This window comes from Poecile atricapillus, chromosome 1, assembly GCF_030490865.1.
Source record: "Poecile atricapillus isolate bPoeAtr1 chromosome 1, bPoeAtr1.hap1, whole genome shotgun sequence".
NCBI lineage: Eukaryota > Metazoa > Chordata > Aves > Passeriformes > Paridae > Poecile > Poecile atricapillus.
Genome location: NC_081249.1, coordinates 93,240,706 through 93,262,917, shown reverse-complemented (window position 1 = coordinate 93,262,917; position 22,212 = coordinate 93,240,706). Strand labels below are relative to the sequence as shown.

Sequence of the window (22,212 nt, the reverse complement as noted above, 5' to 3'; positions counted from 1 at the left end):
TAGGTTGACTGCTTTCTGTGATGACATTTTTCTTTTTGACAGACAAGCAGATGAGATTTCATTTTATTGAAGAGTTAGAGTTTCAGCAGTAAGCTGTGTTGGGATTGAACTGTTATGTTTGCATTTTTGATGATTCTGAAGCTCAATAATAATAAACATTGACCCAGGGGTTGTACAGATCATTCTTTGTGTGTGTTAAAATTACTCTACCCTTGCTTTTACCCAGGTATTCCAGTTTGTATATATCACACAATTTAGAGAAAACACATTTTTTTTCCTAAAATGATGAAAACAGGGAAATTATTGAGACCATTTCTTATCATGTATGATATTGTAAAGTTAGGTGTCTTCAGTGCTCTGGGCCCAGCTGTGCAGGCATGGGAAAAAAAATGGAAATCACAGGGAATAAATGCAGAGCACCTGTGCACATCTTTGTGACTAGCTTGATGGCAACAGGTACAAATGTCATGTGAGTTGAGTATGGTGCAGGATAAGTAACTCAGCAGTCATTAAAGACACTGAATGAATAGGAGCATTCCTGGACTGCAAGAATAAGTGGCATTGTGGCTTTTGAAAATCACGGCTTTAATAGCCACTCTTATTTCAGTCTTAGGTCAAAATAAGCTAGGCACCCCTTTTCTAATATTAATAATTCAGGATTAACTGAAATCCAACATAAATTGACATAAGTGATCCTTATACTGAAAAATGGGTGCTCCTCCAAGGAGATTCATGATTATGTCTAAATCATTTAGAAAAGGAGTTTGGTTGTAGTGTTGCACTGCACTGTTTTGTGTCACTAAGACACAGATGACTTAAAGTGAGGCCAAATGAGACCATAGCTGCAAAGCTACTGAGGAGCTACTGAGGGAAATTGCAAGTGGTCCCACAGTGGGATTTTCAGGAATACCTATTCAAATGAGGATACAAAAATTCTTTATAAAATTGGCTTTTTTCCCTCAAGCATGAAAGTTGGCTAACAAAAGGCGAGGCTACCACTATATGTGGAACATATGAATAGAGAGAAAACCCAGTCTATCTCCCAATGAAAGCAAGTCACTCATTTCAGAGCTGTTTTTACTGAAGCTTTAAATATCCCTAGTAACGGGACTTTCACAGTACTTCTCTCAAAGAGACGCCTCTTCAGTTTAGTATGGTTACGACTGGGACAGCTCTTACAGGCAAACTGTTTTCTTCTTGGTTTCATTTAGTTTTGTTTTGCCAGGGAATCAACCTGATTACAGTCCCAGGAGCAGGTTGGAACTATGAGCTTCTTCAAAATTAAACTGAATCTGATACCTTGCTATTGAACCTAGATTAGCAGCTGGACTGAAGATGCTTTTTCTTCCAGTGTATAGGGACCTCAAGCTGCTGGGGTAACCTTGCAGCAGAACTGAACAGGCTTTAAAAGCACCGTTTTGTGTCTCTTACTCCACCCACCTTATTTTGTAATAACCACTAATATGTCTTGCTACTTTGAAATGATCTTTGTCCTTTTAAATTAAAGATATGACTTTGAATTAAAGGACTCACCACAATCATTACTTTTTATGAACCATATCCGCCTTCATGGTGAAGCAACTTGCAGCATACACCAAACAGTGGACATATATCACTCCAAATTATTCCCTTTTAGATGCATATACCTTTTGAAAATATCACACTTCTCCACCTCATTAGCTGTCATTCAGTCAAGTCTCACAGATGAAGCTTTTAAGATCTATGGTCATTGTTCACCCCCTTCTTCTAGCTCACTTCCCTGGTCCCCCTTCCCAACCATGTTATTCTTTGGAACTGCTCTTCCTTTTAGCTGTGTAGATTCAAAAGCCAAGGCCAAAGGGACCTTTCAGGGCATGTCTACACTGCGTGATGCAGTGTTACCCTGTGACTCCAAAGGAGTGCTGAATGAGCCAGAATGAGCTGTGCTCTGGAGACACAAAGATGTCATTTGGATGAAAGCATCCCATCTTGACTTGGGCACTTAAAGAGAGGGAGATTCACCTGTGCTTCCTCCCTTGGTTTTTGCTTCTGATTTTCATTAACTCCGTGGCTGAAGTTCGTGCCTTTATTTCCCTCTCATTCTCTTTGGCCTTTTCATTGCTGTGGACTTTTCCTTTCTTCCTACTGTGTTATGAAGTAATTTACTTTACAGTTTGAAGTGAAAACAGCCAAAATGGCAAGGCAAGGGATGCTGGGATGTGATTTCCAGAACCATATAATTCGCTGAGGAATTTCAGGTCCGACTTTTAAATATACTTAAAAGGTCTTGATTTGAAAGATAGTGGTTTAGGAACTGACATGCCCTGAAAATTTGGGTTTCAACAAATGGCTCTTCTCTGTAATGAGATTAATGCAGAGGAAACACGGATGTGGCCACTCACCACTAAGTCTGTATGTTTGGGGAACATATTAAGGAGGTTTTGTCTATGTGCCAAAAGTTACTTGCAATAAACTGGAGCGTACAGTGCTCACGGGGGTGGGCATGAAGAGACCTGGCTCTGCCTTTGGCTGTGACTGATGGGGGTGAGCAACTGCTGTGGGTGAGCACAGGAAAATGGCCTGACCTTCCCTGACTGCACCAGCACAGTTGTGCTGCCAGCCTGCTCCCCCTCCACGTGGGTGTCTGAGAAAGGTGGAGGCTGGGAAGGCTTTCCTCGTCAGGGCTCCCTAGCACAGGGAGGTTCCCTAAAAAGGCCTTGTCAGTGGGAAGAAAATAAGCTTCAAAAACACTTCTGAAGCATGATTTGTCTGACCTAGTTTAGGCTCCTGCTTTAAGATGATCTGAGTTACACCCTCCAGGTTCCCGTTTCTCTTCATTGTCACCAAAGGGAGACCCGGTTGAAGTTCTCAGATGTGTTTAACCAGGGGACTCCCATCTCCCAAGGGCACAGGAAACAGCCGTGTGGGTTGGCAAACTGCCCACAAGCTCATAACACTCTCTCTTCATCATGGACATGAGCCCCCAGCAACTCCAGAGGCCAGGGCAGAGGCCATGAGTCCCACAGGTGTAATCCAAAATGCCACTGCACTGCTCCTCAGTGCCTTGGCATGGTGTCACCAGCAGTGACGTACATCACAGAGATCTCCTCCTCAAAGGTGATGTCCACTGCTTTCTACTACTCCAGTTCTTAGCTGTCTTCTTTTGTGATTGCACTTCTGTTGTGATTCTTTTTCTCTGAATGCATTTTATGAAGCTGAATCTGATTTTTGTTACTTAATCCTTTGGTCTACTTCTGTGTCAGCAGGTACTTGCAACTCTTCCCAGTTTAGTATCTTCTCTGAATGTCATTACCATATCATTATTTTCTTTTTCTAGTCTGTAACCCAGGACTAACGCTGATACCTTCTTGACCCCAAAGGACACTTTATTAAATTGCATACAGATGTAGATAGCTAGCTAGATTTTCTTTGAAATGCTGTTTGCTTTTCTTAAAATAAATGGTGTACTGGGAACTGCAATGATATCATAGCAACAGGATATGATTATGTAGGAGTCTGTACTGAGGGGTATTCCAGAAACTATATCTAGATACGTGTGCATTTATTTGTATAAGCGTGCACGCATGCGTGAATATTTGTGTTAATAATGTATTTAGATGTAATTAAAGAGCAAAGACCTTTGTAATAACCTAAGACTTTTTTTTTTCTCTTTTGCAGGCAGTTTTATATTAAAAATAAACTAGAAGTAACTCCATTGTGTGGCAGAGAAGTTGATGTAGTGACATTAGTGCTAAATAGAGAACAGCATCTGACTGTGACTCCCAGACTCAATAAGTGAAATAAGCAAAATTTGAATTTTGGTAGATGAAATCCTAAAAATCCAGCAATTAAAAAAATATATATATATATTTTTTAACATGCTCAACATTGTCACACTCCGGTTTAACTGTTGTCTGGGATATTTTTTCACAATGACAGATAGAGCTATCCAGCTCATGTATATTCTGAAGAAACACGACGCTATAACTTTCCAGACGTGTGCTTGGGAGCGAGTGCATGTGCGCATTAATGTTCTCTGGGGCTCCTGCATCGCCATGATCTCCTGTGCATGCAGACCCATGCACTCCTGCTTCCCACACGTGCATGGGGGGTGCCTCCGTGTGTGAACATGCACATCTGCCTCGCAATAGTTCACAGCAATTTGCAGGCAGAGATCAATAGGTGTAGAAATGACTCCGGCACGGAAATTAATTGAGCTCTATAGGGAAGGAAAAGGGATGATTTCTGTGGGTTCACAAGCTATTCCGTTAAAAAAAAAAAAAAAAAAAAAAAAAAAAAAGGAAGTACTGAGGGAGTATCGTTTTCTGTACCTGCAGAAGATCTGTGGGATGGACTGAGGGAACAAGGGAGAAAGTTGTCCCGTTCAGTGGTGCAGGACATCATTATTCAGGGTTTATGCCTGCACATACGGAGAAGGCAGCACGTATATATATGTTCGCGAGTGTGCTGGGGAGAGGGATTTTTAACAGCCATTTTAACATATTTTCCCGTTCCCGTTTAGCTCGCAGCTCCCACCTACGGTACATCACCTGTGCATGGCACATAGTGCCTGCCGTGGCCGTACCTCCATTCCCTCTTCTCCCCTCCGTGCTCACCCCACCCCACCCAAGCAAAGATTTATGCTTTCTTCACGCACAAATGCCACTCCTGGCCGTGGCTCCGGTGGGAGCAGGGCTGGGGGCTCCCCAGCCGCCCGGTCCCCTCCTCGCCCGGTTCCTCCCAGACACACCCCAGCCCACCCCACCCCTCCGCAGCCCGCAGTGTCCCCTCTCCCCTGTCGCCTCTGTACAGTGGGAAAGTCGTTGGGTAATTGGGTCCAGATTGAAGATTTTAATTATTCATGAGGCTGGCGAGGGACTGGGGGGGGGTGGGGGGGTGGGGGTGGCTGCCGGGTGGGGGTGGGGTGGGGAGGTGACGAGTCGGGGAGAGCTGGTGAACAATTCTGGGAAGGGTAGGGAGGGAGGCAGGGAGAGGCAGCGTGTGCATGTGTGATGAGCAATAGCTGTGGACCTTCCAGTTGCTGCTAACTGCCCTGGTGTGTGTGTGTGTGCGCGTGTGCTCGTGTGTGTATGTGTGTGTGAGCGAGAGAGAGAGGGAGAGAGAGAGGGAGGGAGGGAGGGAGGGAGTGGAGAGGGTGGGGGGGAGAGATAAGAGAGAGAAGAGGAAAAGGAGAGAGGAGAAGGAAGGAAGAAGAAGGAAGGAAGGGGACAATACGATCATGCTGTGCTGTATGAGAAGAACAAAACAGGTAGAGCTTGAGATTTTTATATTTCTTTCTGTTGAGAAATCTCCCAGGCTGCTGGATGTCCGTGGGGTGCGTGTCAGCCTGAGTGTGTGAGGGGCTGGGGTAGGGGTTGGGGTAAGGGGGGAGGAAATTTCAGCTGCTTTCAGCAGACGTCTATTTTGCAATTCTTTAGCATCTTGCGAGTGAAGGTTCTTTTCACACCCTGCAACGTGACTGTTTTGCCTTTCCGGGGCTGGTGATGTGGGGAAGGGGGGTGGCCTACATCCACATTTGGGGGACCTACCAGAATCCCCCCCTATTTTTTTTTTTTTTTTTTTTTTTTTTTTTTTTTTAATAGGGGCAGTTATATTGCCTAGGATTTTCTGTCTGTGGTTCTGAGGGTGTGGATGGGGCGGGGGGGGGGAGGTGGAGGGGAGTGTTGCGGCTGGCAGGAAACGTGATGAGATCTGGCTCTACCTTGGAGATAAAGGAAGCAATTCTTCATCCTATGCCAAAAAAGAACGGATGCCCAGTGAGCCTTGATCCCTGGTCAGAACACTCTCAATTGCTCCTGTTTCTGATGAATGGGAGATGCTTTATGTGCCTGTGCTCTGAGGTGGCGCGGAAGACAGGTGTATTCATTTTTTTTGTGTTACAACAATCTGAGCAAGAATTAACCCGAAGGAATTTTTTATTTTTTTGTAACCTATGCTATAATGAAAAATCCAATTAAATAATAACAAAAGCATTAGCCTAAGGAGGGGGAGAGTCACCCTCTTTGCAGTATCCTTCATAGTACAACCAGTTAGACAACTGTGCACCAGCTGGTGAAGAGACAGAGGACCACGCCTCTGTCAGCTCTGAACTCGGGTGGGATAAGAGAAGCTCGTGGTGTGAACCTGTTGGAAACCCTCTCATTTTCTTTCCTGGTACTGCCTGGCTTTTGCTATAAGGGAATTGAGATGATGAGAAGGTTTGGGTGGGGACTAGTTTTCAGTGTCAAAATTTTTGTGTTCAAAATGATAATGAAATTAGGGGAAAAAAAAAGCACTACTTAGATCATTTCCCCCTCACCCTTCCCCCTTTTATTTTGTGTGAAAGCCCAAACCTGCTCTTGATTAAGAGAGCCTTTTTGGCTGAGCCTCTTGGATTTCCTTGAGAGGATGCTGGATTTATGCAGTTGGAACTTTGAGGCAGGAACTGACCCTAGATATCTTTGCAAGGCATTTTAGAAACTTACAAGAATTACGAATTTGTGGGTAGTGACAAAGAGCTTTGGTCCTCGTTCTGAGCACAAAACTCAACTCAGGCACAGCACCATACTGGTTACTTTCTTTATATATGCGTAAAATTCAGTGTCTCTTACAGTGTAGAACTGCAGTATTCTGTTCACACACTGATGTGAGTAACTACAGTTCCTGTGAACAGCACAGTGGTGAAAGAAGATTCAGGTTAAAGTGTGTCTCTGAATGGAGGTGTGTGTGTTAGCAAACGAAGGAGAAATTTGTAGAATAATGGGGAGGGGCAAGTGATTGGGATAGAAAGAGACCCTGCGTCATCCCGTGTTTTTCCTCATGCAGGTTTCTCAAATGCTTTGCAATTAATGATATGCTCACTAAAATCTGGAAGGAGGGGGTGAAGGCTGATTGGGGCGGGGGGGGGAACATGTTGCAGTCAGCCAGCAGAGCACGTTCTGATGGCAAATACGGGATGAAAAGAGCAGAGGAGGAGAAGGAAGGCAGACAGGGAGGCAAAGTGACAGAGCAGTGGGCGGAGGTGCACGGCAAATTTTAAAATAAAGTGGGAGCTCTGGGGCTCTTTGGAGCCAGAAGAGAGCTACAGGGGAATAGGGATCATTCTGCCCATACCATGGCAGCTTGGGCACTAAAGCTCCCCGAACGACACTCTGTCGCACCTGTTCCTTACACCTCCCCGGGCTCAGCCCTGCCTTTGGGTGTTTCCGTGGCGTTTCTGGGCGCGCAGGTGCCGCGCTCGCCCCGCACGAAGGCGCCGCATGGCGCCCGCCCCTTTGCGCGTACCCGGGCAGAGCTCGGCCCCGCTCTGCGAGCGCTCGCCCAGCTACTACGGCACAGGCACACTCGCCACATGCTCCTGTGCTGAGCCTCACGCAGCCACGCCGCACGGCTGTGGCCGCCTGAGCGTGCTGCTGGATGGCGGTGGGCTCGGAGCCCGGCTGCCGCTCCTCCACCTGAGCGCACACCGCGAAATGTGGCAGCTCGCTCGGGAAAGCTGATGGTACGCTGATGGAGAAAGCTCTGGCTGGGAGGAGAAAAAGACCTCGGTTTTCTCAGCGTGTGCTCTTCCTCTGTCCCCACCCAGACCTTTCACTGAGAGAAAAAGATGGAATGGGTTCTTCAGCACGGGCAGGAGTTTCCTTCCCAAAATAAAGATAGCTCTCCTCAAATTATTTTTCAGGGGAAGTCCCTGGTGTCCCGCCTTTTTGGCAGCTAAAGAGCAAAACGTTGAAATTACAGGCTTGGGCGTGGAAGAAATCTCTTCACGTTTGTGTCTAGGTGTGCCTGTGTGTGTCTGTCCTCCCACCCCTCAGAGACAAATATGTTCACACGCTCATACCTTGCAGATTATTCTTTCTTGTGGGTGCAATGCCAGTGTGAAGAGTGAAGTATTTGACTGACTGACTGACTGTGCCCGCCCATGAGAGATGTAGATAGCTAAGTGTTGTCATTTCTGCCTACAGTTGACTGCAGCTCTGAATCTGAGCCCACAAAATATTCAGCTGAGAGGTAGCATAGCTGAAAGGCTGGGTCGAGCTATAGCTGAAAACCTGAACTCAACCTTTCCTGCCAGCGAGAGATGCAGTCAGTAACACGCAGGGCTGGGCAGTGAGATAGCTGGCTAGAAATGCAAGTGTTGCATGCACTGCATGCTAGAACAGATGGACATGATGGGGGTATGTGCTCAGTATTGGATTGCATGAGTGATTAAACAATAACCCGCAAGCAGGTTTCCCACTTGTGGGTGAGATGAGTCTCATTCATCACCAGCCACAGACGACGGCTTCCCTCCCGTTCCATCCTCTCCTCCTCACCCCAGCGCCAGAGAGCCAGCGGCTGCAAAGGTTTAAACCTGCCACACCCATCAAATCAAAGGAGGGAGAGGGGAGAAGAGGCAGTCTGCGTTTCTTCCCCCCTCCACACGAGCAGCATGAATAAACAGGGCTGTACCTCTAAAGATGCAGTTTAATGCAATTGGAGAAGGCAAAAGCATTAGGGAACAGTTCCAGCAATTACAGCCAGCCGGTGAGGTGGCTTGTCATTCCAGGAACTGCAGAGGTGTACAAGAAGGAGGAAATGGAGAAAGAGAGAGAGGAAGATGCCCGCAGAGTTGAGGTTTCCTTGCCTCAGGATATTAAAATGTCTCAGGCTTCATTTAGGATAACTTAATTATACTGCACGATCCAGATGCTTAAAAACTTTCAAGGTGTGGTCTTACCTTTAAACACCACTGTGGACAGAGGAAAAGGGGTATTTTAAAGGAAAGATATCTATCCACACCCCTCCTCCCACCATTTGCCAGCATGGTGTAAATCACCACAGACTGCTGACTTCAGGGCAGAGGCACTTCATCTGCACCTTGGGAAGAGTCTAGCCACTGCCTCTGCCTTTCTGAGAGACACTGAGAAGCTTCTGTGCTTCTTCCAGTAAACAATTGTTCCATGGAAGTTTAATTATGCCAGGTCCTTGCTATTTCTCTTCCTGGGGCAATACCTCTGGGAATTCTTCTGAGAAAGGTGTCTCCAGAGAAACAGCCCTCCCATCACCCTCTCCTCCACTGCCTTTGCTGACTATTAAAGACATTGATTTCTCCTAGATCATGTAATGTAACTGTTCTTAATGGCACAGACAAGCCCCCTCCTAGGGAACTAATTGCGGGCAGAGATTCCAGTGGGAGAAGGACAGTGGTAGTGCTTAGTGGGAAAAACCAATCTGCAGATCCGAATTGTCTTTGGCCACTTGCTCCTGAATCGGAGTCCCAGCAAAAGCCAGTCAGGCAGTACCCACTGCTATGCAGAGGCATCCCTGCCTAGAGGGCTGCACTGAACCTTCTATGTGACCATGCCAGGCTGGGGACATGTGTTCAGCCCAAGGAACCATTGTGTATTATCTGAGGACTTGTCCTGGCCTAATGCTGGGGTTGCCCGAGTGATCTCAGAGCTGCTCCTGCCTCAGGATAAGAAAATGAGCTGTAGCTCCAGGCTCTGTCCATGCCATGCTGAGAGGGTGGGCAACACTTGGATGTGAGGATGAGAGGGATCCCTCCTTCAGTCATGTGGCTTTGACTGACTAGAAGGAGAAAGTGCAAAGAATTTTCACCTCAAATCCACTCTCACTTCAGGCCAGCTGTGCTGGACCCTGAGATTAGCTCAGTTGGTTAGAGCATGGCGCTGTTAACAAGGCTGTGAGATCAACCCCTGGGTGGGCCATTCACTTAAGTGCTGGACTTGATGATCCTTGTGGATCCCTTTGAACTCAGAATATGATCTGTTTTGGATTCTGCGATGCCATCCCAGGATCATCCTGCATAGATATTTTATTTCCCTCTCCCCATTTCCCAGAGAGCAGGAATTTCTCACTACTGGCAGCTGCCAAGTTGCAATACCTTCTTGTGCTAGTGGGAAGGTGTCGTGGTTTTAACGAGGCCCGTTGGCTCTTGCAAGATGAAGGCAGGCTGACAGTCTTGAATGGTGCAAATAAAGGATACGTATTCCTGCTTGGATTTGCAGTGCTTGTGCTGTGAGGCAGGCGCTCCCCATAGTGACTCGTGTGCTCCATGCGCTGTCCATGGTAGAGGACATGGGGCAGAGGTAGGTTCTGCCTAATCTCTACCAAGCAGGCAGGTATCTGCTGAGGGATTGGTGTGTTGGCAAGTAAAACAGCAGCTCTAGCATGAGGGTTGCTTCTGCTTTTGGCTGAGATAATTTGAAGGAAGAGCACCAGAATCACAGAATATTCTGAAATGGATGGGACCCACAAAGATCACTGAGTACAGCTTTTAAGTGAAGAGTCCATATGGGACGAAACCCACAACCTTGGTGTAATTAGCACCATGCTGTAAAAGCTGAAGCATCCGCATGCTTGTGGAAGGCTGGTGGTGCCTTGCTGGCTGTAATTTGCTCAGTGCATGCACTGCTGGCCCATGCATCCTTCCTTCTGTACAACCCTCCCGTTGTCCTCTTCCTGAACATAAACGACTTGTGATTGCTTAGCTTTGGGCTTCCTCCTTACACAAAGAGGGCCATCTTTTGATTTGAGAATGAACAATATCTCTGGTGATAGTGCTCTAAAGACACCTGAGGATGAGAAGCCTTTTGATGGCTGCTCTCTGTTTTGATGCCCTTTGGCAGTCACTGTAACAGGAATCCCCTGTTTGCTGTGAGTCTGACAGGTATCAGGGGAAGGTTTGGCAGCAGTCCTTACCTGTCTGCATCTAAGTTTTGAAATCCCAGTGTTCAGTGTTGTAAAGAAACAACTGCAGCCCAGTAGCTCTACACAGAGGAATGTTGGGCTGATAAGAAGAGGTTGGTCATCCAGAAAGGCATGGTGGAAGGTGCAAATGCTTGCTGGTAGAGTATCTTGCTGTGGGAGTACCAGAGCAGGTACCCAGATGAAATACCTTTCAACATCTGAAGTCCAAAATCAAAGTCAGGAATCCATCCACATTCATTTAATCTATAATTCCAAGATCCTCCTGAGCACACCGGGAGGTGATATGTAACCTCAGAGCTCTGATGGCCTCATGTGGAGAAGGTGTTTATATTTCCTTAGGGCTCTTTCTATCACCTGCTGAGTGTGTGTGTAAAACTCAATGGCTTTTCATGGTTGTGAGCACCACAGGCCAGTAGAGAGGAATTGGTTTAGGGAGAGCTGGTTTCTCTTTCTGGCAGTGCTATTAACCTGCTTTCTTGATCTAAGCATACATTCTCTGACTGTGATAGCCATCTCTGCAAGATGCTTCTTTAATTTCGAAGCTAAACAATTAGAGTGGGGAAAAAAGAAAAAGGGATTCAGAAGCCCTCAAGTGAGAGATACTTTAGACAGGCAAAGCTCTGCTTTATCCATCTTCAGTCACTCCTGCAGTGCTAGGATGCTTATTTAGTCCCTTGAGTTCCTCTAACACAAACCATTGATTTTCTTCTCAGACCCAGGCTTTATTACAATGGACCAGAGCCTGAGAGTAGGGCTAGAACTTAGTTTTCTCCCTGCTATTCGCCACAGTGGTAGCTCCTCCCTGACCACCAGTGATCCAGCCTACAGTATGTGTATGGGGTGAAGGAATAGTGTAATGAAAATAGTGATTTGTTTTTAATACAGCAAAAGGAATTTGTTCTTTTGGAGTTACACTGCTCCTGCTGTCTCCGCCTGTTACTCATTCTGTCTCCTCTCCCCATCTGTTCTGCTCCTTGCCTTCTCCCTGCTCCCTTGACCATGCAGTCCTCCTGCTGCTCCTTCTCTCCCCTAGCTGGGTCCCAGCCCTGCATAAAGCTGTGCTTCTTGGGAGCTCCTGCTGGCAGCATCAGCCACTACTGCCAGGGTCTGGCTCCCTTCACCTTTCCTGGCACCAGCATCCAAAGGAAAATTGGGTTCCTTCTTTGTGCTCCAGCTGCTATTGTATGTGCCCCGGTTCTCCACTTGGGCAGAGTTGCAGCTGACACAAATGAGCATCCCTAGACAGAGGCAGAAAAGTGGTGCATCTTCAGTTCTCACCTTGCTGTTGGCTTAGATACAAGGTTGCCCAGCCACAGCAGTGGCTGGGAAAGGTATGGCTGCAAGAGGGGCAATGCATGCAGTACAAACTAATGCCAGCTTTCCTGATGGTTCCTGCTCCTTCCAGGCTTGTCCCTTGGCTTCTAATGCTACTGTTGGGTGGCAGGCTGTGCTACAGCTCTCTTGTTGGCCCAAGACAGGATGTCCTGAACCTGCCAACCAGGGATGGTTGCCATTTACGTCCCAAAAGGGAAGCCAGGATGTACTTACAGTCTCTTAAATTATGACCAATAAGTGTCAGTCCCCTTCATTACTCATCTTGCATCTGAAATTTCTTGAATTAATTCCAGCCATAATCACAGTATATCTCTATTTATAGAAAGCTGGGACATCTCACAGTATTTAGGCATTCTCTCTGGAGAATACACCTTTCTGTAAGAGCTGGTAATTAGTAAAGCTAAAAGGCTCCAAAAGAATCTCACTTACTTGGTTTGAATGCCCCTGAAATTCAGGGGTTCAGGGGAGTGTGCTTGGATCTGAACCCCACTCAGCAGGTAGTTTTATTCCACCCTTCCCATAATTGCCTAGGAGTCCTACTGTGCTTTCAGGAACTTCAGGGTATTTTATGAATTGGGATGATTTATAATAATTGGTAATAAACAAAATAATTTACAGTTCTGATTATTCTTATAACTTAAGACATCAATTAGCATTCAGTTCATCAGTCTGTTGAGTGGAGTCTAATCCATTTATTTTATTAACAGCATCCAATGACCTTATAAATCTGCAATGTTAAGTACTCCAGGGTGTGCAGGTTGGGCACCATGGTATTATGCTATGCTCTTTTGCAGAAGAGGCCAGTCATTTATATTAATTCAGATTGAAACCAGCAGGATGTAAATCACAATGGTTTTGAGCTGACCATTGTTCTCCTTGTATCATTCCACCTTCTGTCTGCTTACAGCTGTAAGAGTAAGGCATTCAGTGGTGGATTTATAAATAATTTAACAAAAAATCATCTAGGTTTGAAAGGGTAGACATAAAGAAACAGGTGTCAGTTGCTGATTTGCTGACAGTAAAATTGCAGCCCTTTGGTTTCATGTAAGAGTGAAATCCACTGCTGGAAATCAGCCCCTGAGCAAATGCAAGGAGGGCATCGCCTGCTCAGCTGTGCCTGAGAAGCTGGGAGACAGTACTGGAATGATGGGGAACTGAAGCAAAGGGGCTTTTAGAAGCTGAACCAAAAGTTTACCCCCAGCAGGGACACTTCACTGTGTTCCTTATAACTGTGAACTTTCACTTTACCTAGCGCTAACATTTTAATTCTTAGCTTGTTATGTTGGGGAATTCAGACTGGCAGCTTGCAACAATCTGGATTGCACAGGCTGAGATGATTCTGTCAGAATGGAGACTTTGCCTGATCAAAGATGAAACACTGTGGGTTTAACCCTTCCTGCTATTTTCATTTCCCATTTAAAACCCAAGAGAATTTGAAGTCCTACATAGAGTTCTGAGGACTGACAACTCCAACAGAAAATTGATGTTTAATGTTGACTGTTAAAATTGCAGTCAGAACTGTGATAGGGATGTGACCAGTCCTGCCTAAAGCACAGCACTGGAAAATGGTCTTTCCCTTGTATCCTAAATTCCACTCAGAATATCAGCTAGAAGAGATAAAACCCTAAGGAAAGGACAAATGGAGCAAGGAAAAAAAGATCTTCCCCCAAAATAACTTTAAAACTGAAGCCAGCTGAAATCTCCATGAAGTAAACAGAAGTTGGGTAACTTCCAGATAATAGTTAGCAAAGACAATACATGAAACAATACTTGAAGCTCACTCTTTTATGATAAAGCTGGATATGCAGCAAAAAGAACCATCCATTATGATGATGCCAGTGTACAAAACTCTGTAGGAGATGAAAAAAAAACCAACAAAACACAAATTAGTGAAAAATTACCCCAATGGCTCATAGGAGCTCTTATCAAATCTTCTTCTAAAGTTCAGTTAATTCTTACCTATGTTCATTGTTTTGTTACTTTGAGTGGTATGATTCCACAAATCAGGAAGAGATACCATGAGACAATGTCTTATCTTGTAGAATTTAATTACTTTTTAATCAGGGTGTGACTGTCAAGAGGAGTCTGAAACATCTCACAGTATTTTACCATTGTTCTGAACTGAGAAATAAGGGATTGTTCTAAACTGAAGTATGTTCTTAGAGGTATCTGTCATAGGCTGTAGAACTTTAGAGCTTCCTTCCTTTCTAAGTGTGGAGGCGCCTAAAGCCCTCAGACAATTACACTTGGAGCTGTAAAGTTCCCCTAACATTCATAGGCATGTTTACTGACATGCCTAGATGATCCTCAGTTCAATACACAGACAAAATAATAATTGAGCCAGAGCAAGACAGTGAAATAATATCATGCTGACTCTCTCTGTTTATGGTACTCATGGAGAGGAGGGGAGAGCTGTGGTTGAAGCTTTACATCAAGCATTGTCAATAAGGCCAAAGGATTTTATGCCCATTTTGCATATCATCAATAATGTGATCAGCTGCAAGTTGATGGCTAAAAGAAGTAAGAGGAGCCACAAAGGATCAAGATCAGGATCTAGGAAAAGAGCAGAACAAATCAGGATGTACTGATGTAAGATGATTCTTTCAAGTCATCCTAACTCATTTACAAAGGTGAGGGAAGCAATCTCTGAACCATAAGCTTTGGATGCTTTGAAGACTCATGAGGGCTGGATGAGGTGTCAGAAGGCTGAAAACAAGCAGAAGATAAGAAATTGCAGACTACTCAGTTTAACTTCATTCCTGCAGAAAAAAAAAATGGTGGAAATAATCAAATAAAGGAGATTATTAGGAGCCAGCACAGATCTGTCAAGAACAGATCACGTCAAGCTAATTTAGCTTTCTTCTGTAACAAGCCTTGTGGATACAGAGGAAGCAGTTGTCATACCTTGTCATTTGTAAGGATCTTGACATTATCTCACAGTCTTTTATCATAAATGAAGCAAAGAAACATGTTCCAAAGGAAGGCATTACAGCAGGGATGCAGAATTGGTGTAGATAATTTTACTCAATGAGCAATTCTCACTGATTTCCTGTTGAAACGGAAGACTATTGAGCTGGCTGCCACAAGCTTGTGGCCTGCTAGTGCCTCATATTTTCTTTAAACAGATTGTACTTTATATTATAATTTTAACCTGGATAACTGTCTAGAGGAAGTGTTTTATAAAATCTGCAGATGGTATAAACCAGCTGTGGTGAGCTGGGGGAAACCGCTGTAATTCAAGAAAAGCTTGTCAAACCAGGGACCTGGTTTGAACAGCCTCAGAGTGAGTATGAAGTGCTCTACACGGGAATGATTAATGAATTGCAGCCACTTCTGCATGGGAGACCACAGGCTGTCCTCCAGGAGGGGAGACAGGGTCTCTAGAGGACCACAACTTCAGTGTTGGGCTAGAACATCATCCTGTTGCCAAGAGGGGGAACACCATTTTACCAGGCTGTGCAAGTGGGAGCACAGGCTGTCAGACACATCTCATGAGCCTTCAGCTCTGATGTGTTCAGCTGAAATGTCCTGCCTTAGTTTTGTACTGCACTCTGAGGAGGTGTGGTCCAGTCAGAGGATGTAGACTGGGATACTGAGAATTGCTTGAGGTCAAAGGAGAAAAGTGTGAAATAATTAGAGTTCTTTAACCTAAAAGGAATAAGGCCAAGAGTAGTCCAGATGCTAGTCTGGCAAGTGAAAGAAAATAGGAGTAATCTGTTCCTGCTGCCCATGATGTACAAAACTAGGAGTAATGGTCTTTAGTGGGATGTCCAAAAGGACTGTGATGCACTGTGATATATTGAGTAAACTATGGCAGCTTCAATCACTGGAGGGCTGCAGGAAGTATCTCTGGACCAGAGGATGGACTAAATGGTCTCTTGTGCTCCTTAAACACTATTACATATGATTATTATCATATTCACTGAAGCAGAAACTGGACCCAGTCTGTCCACTTGCAGGACTGTGCTTAACCAGTAGGATATAAAGTGATATTTACTTCTGGATGCTCTCTGTCTCTGGCCTGATGATTATTTAATTCTTCCATGGAAAAAGCTAAGGAGCTTAAGCAGGAAAAGATAGGAGCAACTTGCTTTTGTAAGTCTTTTGTAAGAGGGAGGTAAGACTTGAGGTCTTTTCACATACAGTAGAGATCGAATCAACATCTTCCATAATTTAGGGAAGCTCGTGTGTCCACTGAGATACTGAATAAATACCTATTTACTACATGCTGTCAGAGAGGAACTAGAGTTGTTCCTTTCAGTGCAGGGGTTCAGGGCTTGGATCCAAACCAGAAGATGCCTCCCCAATAAGATCCCAGAGCAAGATGCCTAAACCCAGACTGTTTAGATGTCACTTTGTCTTCAGTATTTGTTACAGGCAGGTTCAAAAGGCATTCACTTGGTGTTTTATGGTACCGAGGTGCCCAGTTTTACCCATATTTTCTAGTGGGCTTAAGGCTATGGTTTCAGCAAGACATCTCACCTTCTTCCTAGACTTAGCTCCAACATCTGTTTCCTGAACACAAACATCTGCTGGAACTACACACCGAGGTTCCCTGTTCATCATCTTCACAGGAGAATTATTACAAGAGATTTATCAATTGGTGGCTTCTTCTACCTGCCTGACATGAATTGTCTCAAAGCATTTGTATGGCAGTCACTCAGAAATTCCCAACCAGAGTGCTGCACTCCTACCAGAAGTCACCTTCAGTGCTTAATCCCCTCTGCTGCCATTATGATGTGTCCTAGTGGCTGCTGGGAATACAGAATAAAACATACTGAGATATAATTCACCTTCTCTGGATGTATTCTCATGCAGCAGAAGGTGTATTCTCATGCTGCATGGGAATATAGAAGAACTGAAGCTGATCTGTGATATCTTCCAGTATCTCATGCTAACTCCATATAACCCTTAGGAGGATATCCTTTGTTTATTCCTGAATCTTTTCATAGCACAAGAGGGGGAACAAGACACCCTGCCTATAGTCAGGATTACCCAGCTTCTGGAAGATGAGATAAATTGCAATAGTCAAAGACAATCTTTTCATCTACATCAAACTTTGGTGGGCTTTTCCTGTTTGGACAAGAATTTTCTTGGTAGGGGTCTTCTTCAAATAGACACTGTGGTTTTCTAAATGTGTTTGTCTGTTGAGATTAGAGGAATAAAGCTTTGAAAGTGCAAAGAATTTTTCAACCATTTAATTACAGTAACAGTTAACACCTTTAGTAACAGTTGCACCTTTATAATACAAAGGAGGAGAATGTTATGATTTCAAATGATGAAATTTCCTATTTTCTCCCTTTTTAGTTTACATTTAAAAGAAAAGATTAAACACCTTTATTAAGCACACATTTAGTTTTCAAAGTCAAACACTTAGAATACAGAAAGTTAATTAAAAGGGTTGCCTATCCATCTTTAATTTGTCTTCTCTCATGAATAGACTTAAAAATGTGGTTCTTAATTATGCGATCAAACACTGGTACCTTTTTTTTTTCAATAGGATCCCTGTCTCATTCAGTGCACAGAATGGAATATACTTAGAGGCTGAATGAGTTTTGCCATAAACGAAGTTGATTTCTATAGGTCTCCTGTTTCCTTTACTGCCAATGATGAAGGTTATGTATTGAACTGGGCAGGGAGCTGTTCAAAAACAGAAGAATGGTCTCATATTTTGACAATTGAATACTGCCCTGAAGAATTAGGCTTTTTCCTGCCTTTTGTCACGAGTTCCTATGTGATATGAAAAGGCCACGTAAATGAGGTTTTCCATGGGTGGCCACTAATTGGTGTGTTCTCATTTTCTGGGTTCTCAGCTTGAGACACCTGGGGTCTGACTTGCAGAAGTGCAGAGCTGGCATTGTATGGAGGTTTGCTGTCAACACACACAGAGCTGGGGAAATACTAATCTGAGCCATCACAAATTGGGGACCCTAAATTTGTCGTTGCTCTGGCCATTTTGACCTTAGCCTCTTTTTGTTTGATTTTAGTGTCTGTAAAATAGAGATAACAACCCCACCTGTCTCCCTGGGAGAATAGCCATTAAGGTTCATGAAGCAATGAGATATCATGGCAAAATAGCAACATGGAAAAAGACCATGAAGAAATCAGCATTCTGAATTCAGTGATGGGTTTGAATGGTGTGTGGTAAATAAGGCACTTTGCTGTGCTTGAAATTAGGATAACAGGAAAATACTGAATTGCTATCCACTCTGTGAGCTCTGTCCTTTGTAGTAGCTGAGGTGGGGGACACTTGCAAGGAAAAAAAGGATACAATAAGAACTATTAAAAGGCATCTGCAGGAGGAAGTCAAAGTGAGTTTTAGAGGTAGTCTCCATTTTAGATTTTCTGTTTCCAACTTTAACATGTGCCCAGAAAGATGCCTGTAAGACAGGCTTTCTATGTAGTACATGAGTCACATTGCTTTTAACTTGTGCCTGTGAATGATAGGTTGCAAAATGATTGGGGAAAAAATGGGCCAAAGCTGTTATCACTGAAACTAGTACTACACTTTTCATTGATATTGGAGGGTTTCAGCTTGGATCCTTAACAAATCAATCCTGGAACACTCTTGTTATTACTCCATTTGTATGTGAGGATACTGAGGCACAGAAGAAAGTGGAATAATCTGCTGCAGTAACTTTGTCTTTTTTCCCTGTATGCAACCAGTAGCTTTTAAACTAGCATTCACATTCCTTCTGAATGAATTAATCTAGAAAGAACAGAAAAAGGAAAGGTTTGTTCCTCTCTTCTTCCCCTCCCTTCTCCTCACCTGGAATAAACCGAGTAGTGAAAATAATTTGTTTGCTTTATTTGCCAGTAGTGGTTTTTTTTGTCTGTGGGGTGGAACGTGTATCTGCCTAGGGGACTCCATGGGAGGACCTCATAAGGAAGAACTGACCCTGAAGTACTGGAAACAAGCAGGTCCATGCCGTTGTAGGTCCTGTATTCTGAGCTTGTGGTGTGTTCATGAAGCTCTGGGTTGTTGCCCCAGAGGATCTCCAGGTGGGGAGGGTCTGGATCATAAGCTCCACACCAGGGTGTGCTTAAGAATGAGATCAGAGCCTTCAAACTGCACTTAGCAGGGAGCCTGAGAAGAGACAAGAACCTTGGTGGTACACTGTCATACACTTTTATTGATGAGAGCCGTCTCCAAATCTGAATATGCTGTTGCTGAGACCAGGAATATTTGTATTGCCTTTCTCAAATCTCTGGTGTATAAGATGAGACACAATTTTCTGGTCAGGCAGCAGTGGGGAATTTTTCCTACTGTGGCTACATATGCTAGCTGCTGCTGAACTGTTGTTTTGCCTCCTAAGCCTCTGTGTCCATAAATTATCTCCAGAAGAAAGTTACTTCTCCAAGGGGTGCACAAAGCCCTGGTGCAGAGCTGACAGTCAAGCCAGAGATCAGAAGAGATTATTTCATGGAAGCAATGTAGCTGGCCAAAACAGAAGGTGTCGTTCTCAGGTCTGGAGGAAGGACACTGTCCCTCTGCCACTTAAGAATGGAAGTGGAGAGGCTGTCAGTATAGGGAAGAAATAGACCTTGTTGCTGAGTGAAAGTGTGGCTGTCTCTCTGGGCCAAACCTGATGCATGTGTGCCAGGAAGGCAGTGGAAATGTAGAGCTTGTGTTAGCTTTTGGGAGATGGTGGGGATTTTATAGTCCCTACTATTCCCAAAGCAGATGGGATTTTAAGATAATCTTGCTGCAGCTCTTGTGGAAAAGCGCACTGCTACAGCACAGAAATGGAGGGGTGGCAGAAAAGGCAGCAGACTACATCAGGAGAATTTTATTGGAAGTATCTGTGATTGTGGGACTTCACTGGCTTCTTATCCCTCTAGAAGGAGAAGCACTGGCTACAGCAGATATTACTGTAACTTGTACGTTCAGCCTAGGGCTGAAGGGGCCTTCCAAAGCTAAGGTCAGCCTTCCCATCTCACAAAGTGCAGTAAGTGGCCCCACTGGCAGGGCTTGCTTGCTTCTCTTCCAGGTTCTGAAGTATCCCTGCAGAGAGCAAAATGTGCTTCTTGTTACTCTGCCTCATTATATCCACCCAGTTCCATCTTTCACATATGATTCATTTTCTCTCAGCTTCATGCTCTGTGGTTTCATCCATGCTGATATCCCCAACCTGTAATTTTTTGACTTCTCTTGGGTACTTGCTTCTAAACTCTTCTTGCTGTCAGGTGCAGAAGACAGCAGAGGATGCTGAGTTCCTCTGAGGGGTACCATACAAAGCAGTTCTGCTGTTTGGAAATCCATTTGTGAAAGCTGAGCAGCACAGAAATGACTGGAGAAGTTAATCAGAATTGGAGATAAGCAAAGTTTTTTAACAAACCACAAATTCAAGTACTGTGGTATAAACAGGAGGTCCTTTTACAGCCAGTGGCAGTGAAATAGTGCTCAGTTATACAGAGCATGGAAAGTGCTAAACAGGATTTCTGCCATTCCTTTGCTCCACTTTTATCAATGCCCTGTGCTTCTGCCCTGCAGCAGCCCTGCTATTTGAGCTCTGATATTCCAGGGTAGCTACAGAGCTGACAAAACTAGGCAAGGGTATAGCTGATCCTTTGAACAAAGTAATTCTCTGTTCAGTAGCTTTTTTGCACATATTAAAAGATTAAATCTTTAGGGGGCTTTTCCCTGATGCAGTAATTGTGCATTCATTAAATTGCCAGATAAGATGTACTTTCTATTAATTTTTTTTTTTTTTTTTTTTTTTTTTTTTTTTTTTTTTTTTTTTTTTTTTTTTTTTTTTGCTAAGAAACACACTTCATTTTCCACTGATAATTCTGCCTCACCTAATTCAAAGATGGAAAACTTGTGGCTTTGGAGCCAGAGGCAGATACTGAGTGATTGACGTGTAACTCCCACAATGGAATCACAGAATCATTTAGGTTGGAAAAGACCTTTAAGATCATTGAGTTCAACCTTTGTCCGATCAGCACCTTGTCAACTACCCCATGGCACTGAGTGCCACATCCAGTCACTTCCTGAATGCATCCAGGGGTGGTGACTCCACCACCTCTCTCGACTACCCAGTCCAATGCATGGCATTTTTTTCTGTGAAGAAACTCCTCCTCCTGTCAAACCTGGACCTTCCCTGGTGCAGCTTGGGGTTAGGGAGAGATGTTGTATTACGGCCAGCACATTGCTGATGTTATGAGCGCTTTTTTATCTGTATCTCCATGTGGGAGGAAGCTCCCAGGGGCTCCTGTGGCCACCTGGGAAGTGAGTCCTACAAGCTTTGGGAAGCAGCTGGGCACCCAGCCTTGTCTCCCATCCCACACTGGATGCTGGCACCCTGGCGATCCATTGCTTGTTTCTGCCTGGGAGCTGCTTGTTGAAAAATCCCACACCTTGCCCAAGTATACTGGATAGGGGCTTGACACCTCTTGGACATTGAAAGTTGCTTTGGGTTTTTGTAAGATGCTGATGAAACCGAGAGGTTTGAGCTCCCATGATGTATTTACTTGCATTTTAGAAATCTGGGTAAAAGTTGAATTATACCACATTATTGGGAGTGGAAATGGATTTAGACTTCAGGTGCAATATGAACTAATATATGTGTGGTGAAGACCACAGAGAAACTATGTTAGAAGAAAGTTATTAAAGATGCTAAGGCAAATATAAAAAAAATAAGACAACACTGGGAATGTAGTTGTCTGTGCAACCTCCGTATGGTCTCCTCCTGTGAATGCATTTCAGTACACTTCTGATAACAGGAACACATTTTTCTTTTCAGGGATTCTGACCTCATTCAGGTCACAGAATGGACAGTGCTCACTTAATGAGCAGTTAGTCAGTATTTTGAATGATCATAAGTCAGTCTGTGACCCCCCACAACTTTGCTTAATAGTATTCAAACCTTGCTCTGAAATCAGAAATACTCATTTTCTCCTTAGCTGTCTTGTGATTCTGAGCACATCCCTAATATCACTTAGTAAATCTTTGCAAAACCCGTGTGAGATAACTGAGTATTTTTACTCCATTTTTGCAGGTGGACAGCTGAGGCACAAAGAGTTTGGTCAGCAGGATGCCCTAGTTCTATGTCCTGAATTTCAGAAACAGAGGGCCTGACCTTTATTCATAGTTTTTGTTTTCAGTTGCTCATATCTGAAAACATCTCCCATTACTGTCAGCTGCAGCTCTGAGTGCTCGGCACTGCTCCAAGTGAGACTCAA

At 44.3% G+C, this 22,212-nt stretch overlaps 1 protein-coding gene across 1 annotated transcript in view; it reads left to right on the top strand.

Moving 5' to 3' along the window:
• The first annotated feature begins 5,153 nt into the window (after nucleotides 1–5,153).
• GAP43 (growth associated protein 43) overlaps nucleotides 5,154–22,212 on the top strand; it is a 52,051-nt gene continuing 34,992 nt past the window's right edge. Inside the window, exon 1 of the mRNA XM_058854675.1 lies at nucleotides 5,154–5,248. Coding sequence (XP_058710658.1) covers nucleotides 5,219–5,248 — 30 coding nt within the window. The 5' untranslated portion in view covers nucleotides 5,154–5,218. The remainder of the gene's footprint in view (nucleotides 5,249–22,212) is intronic.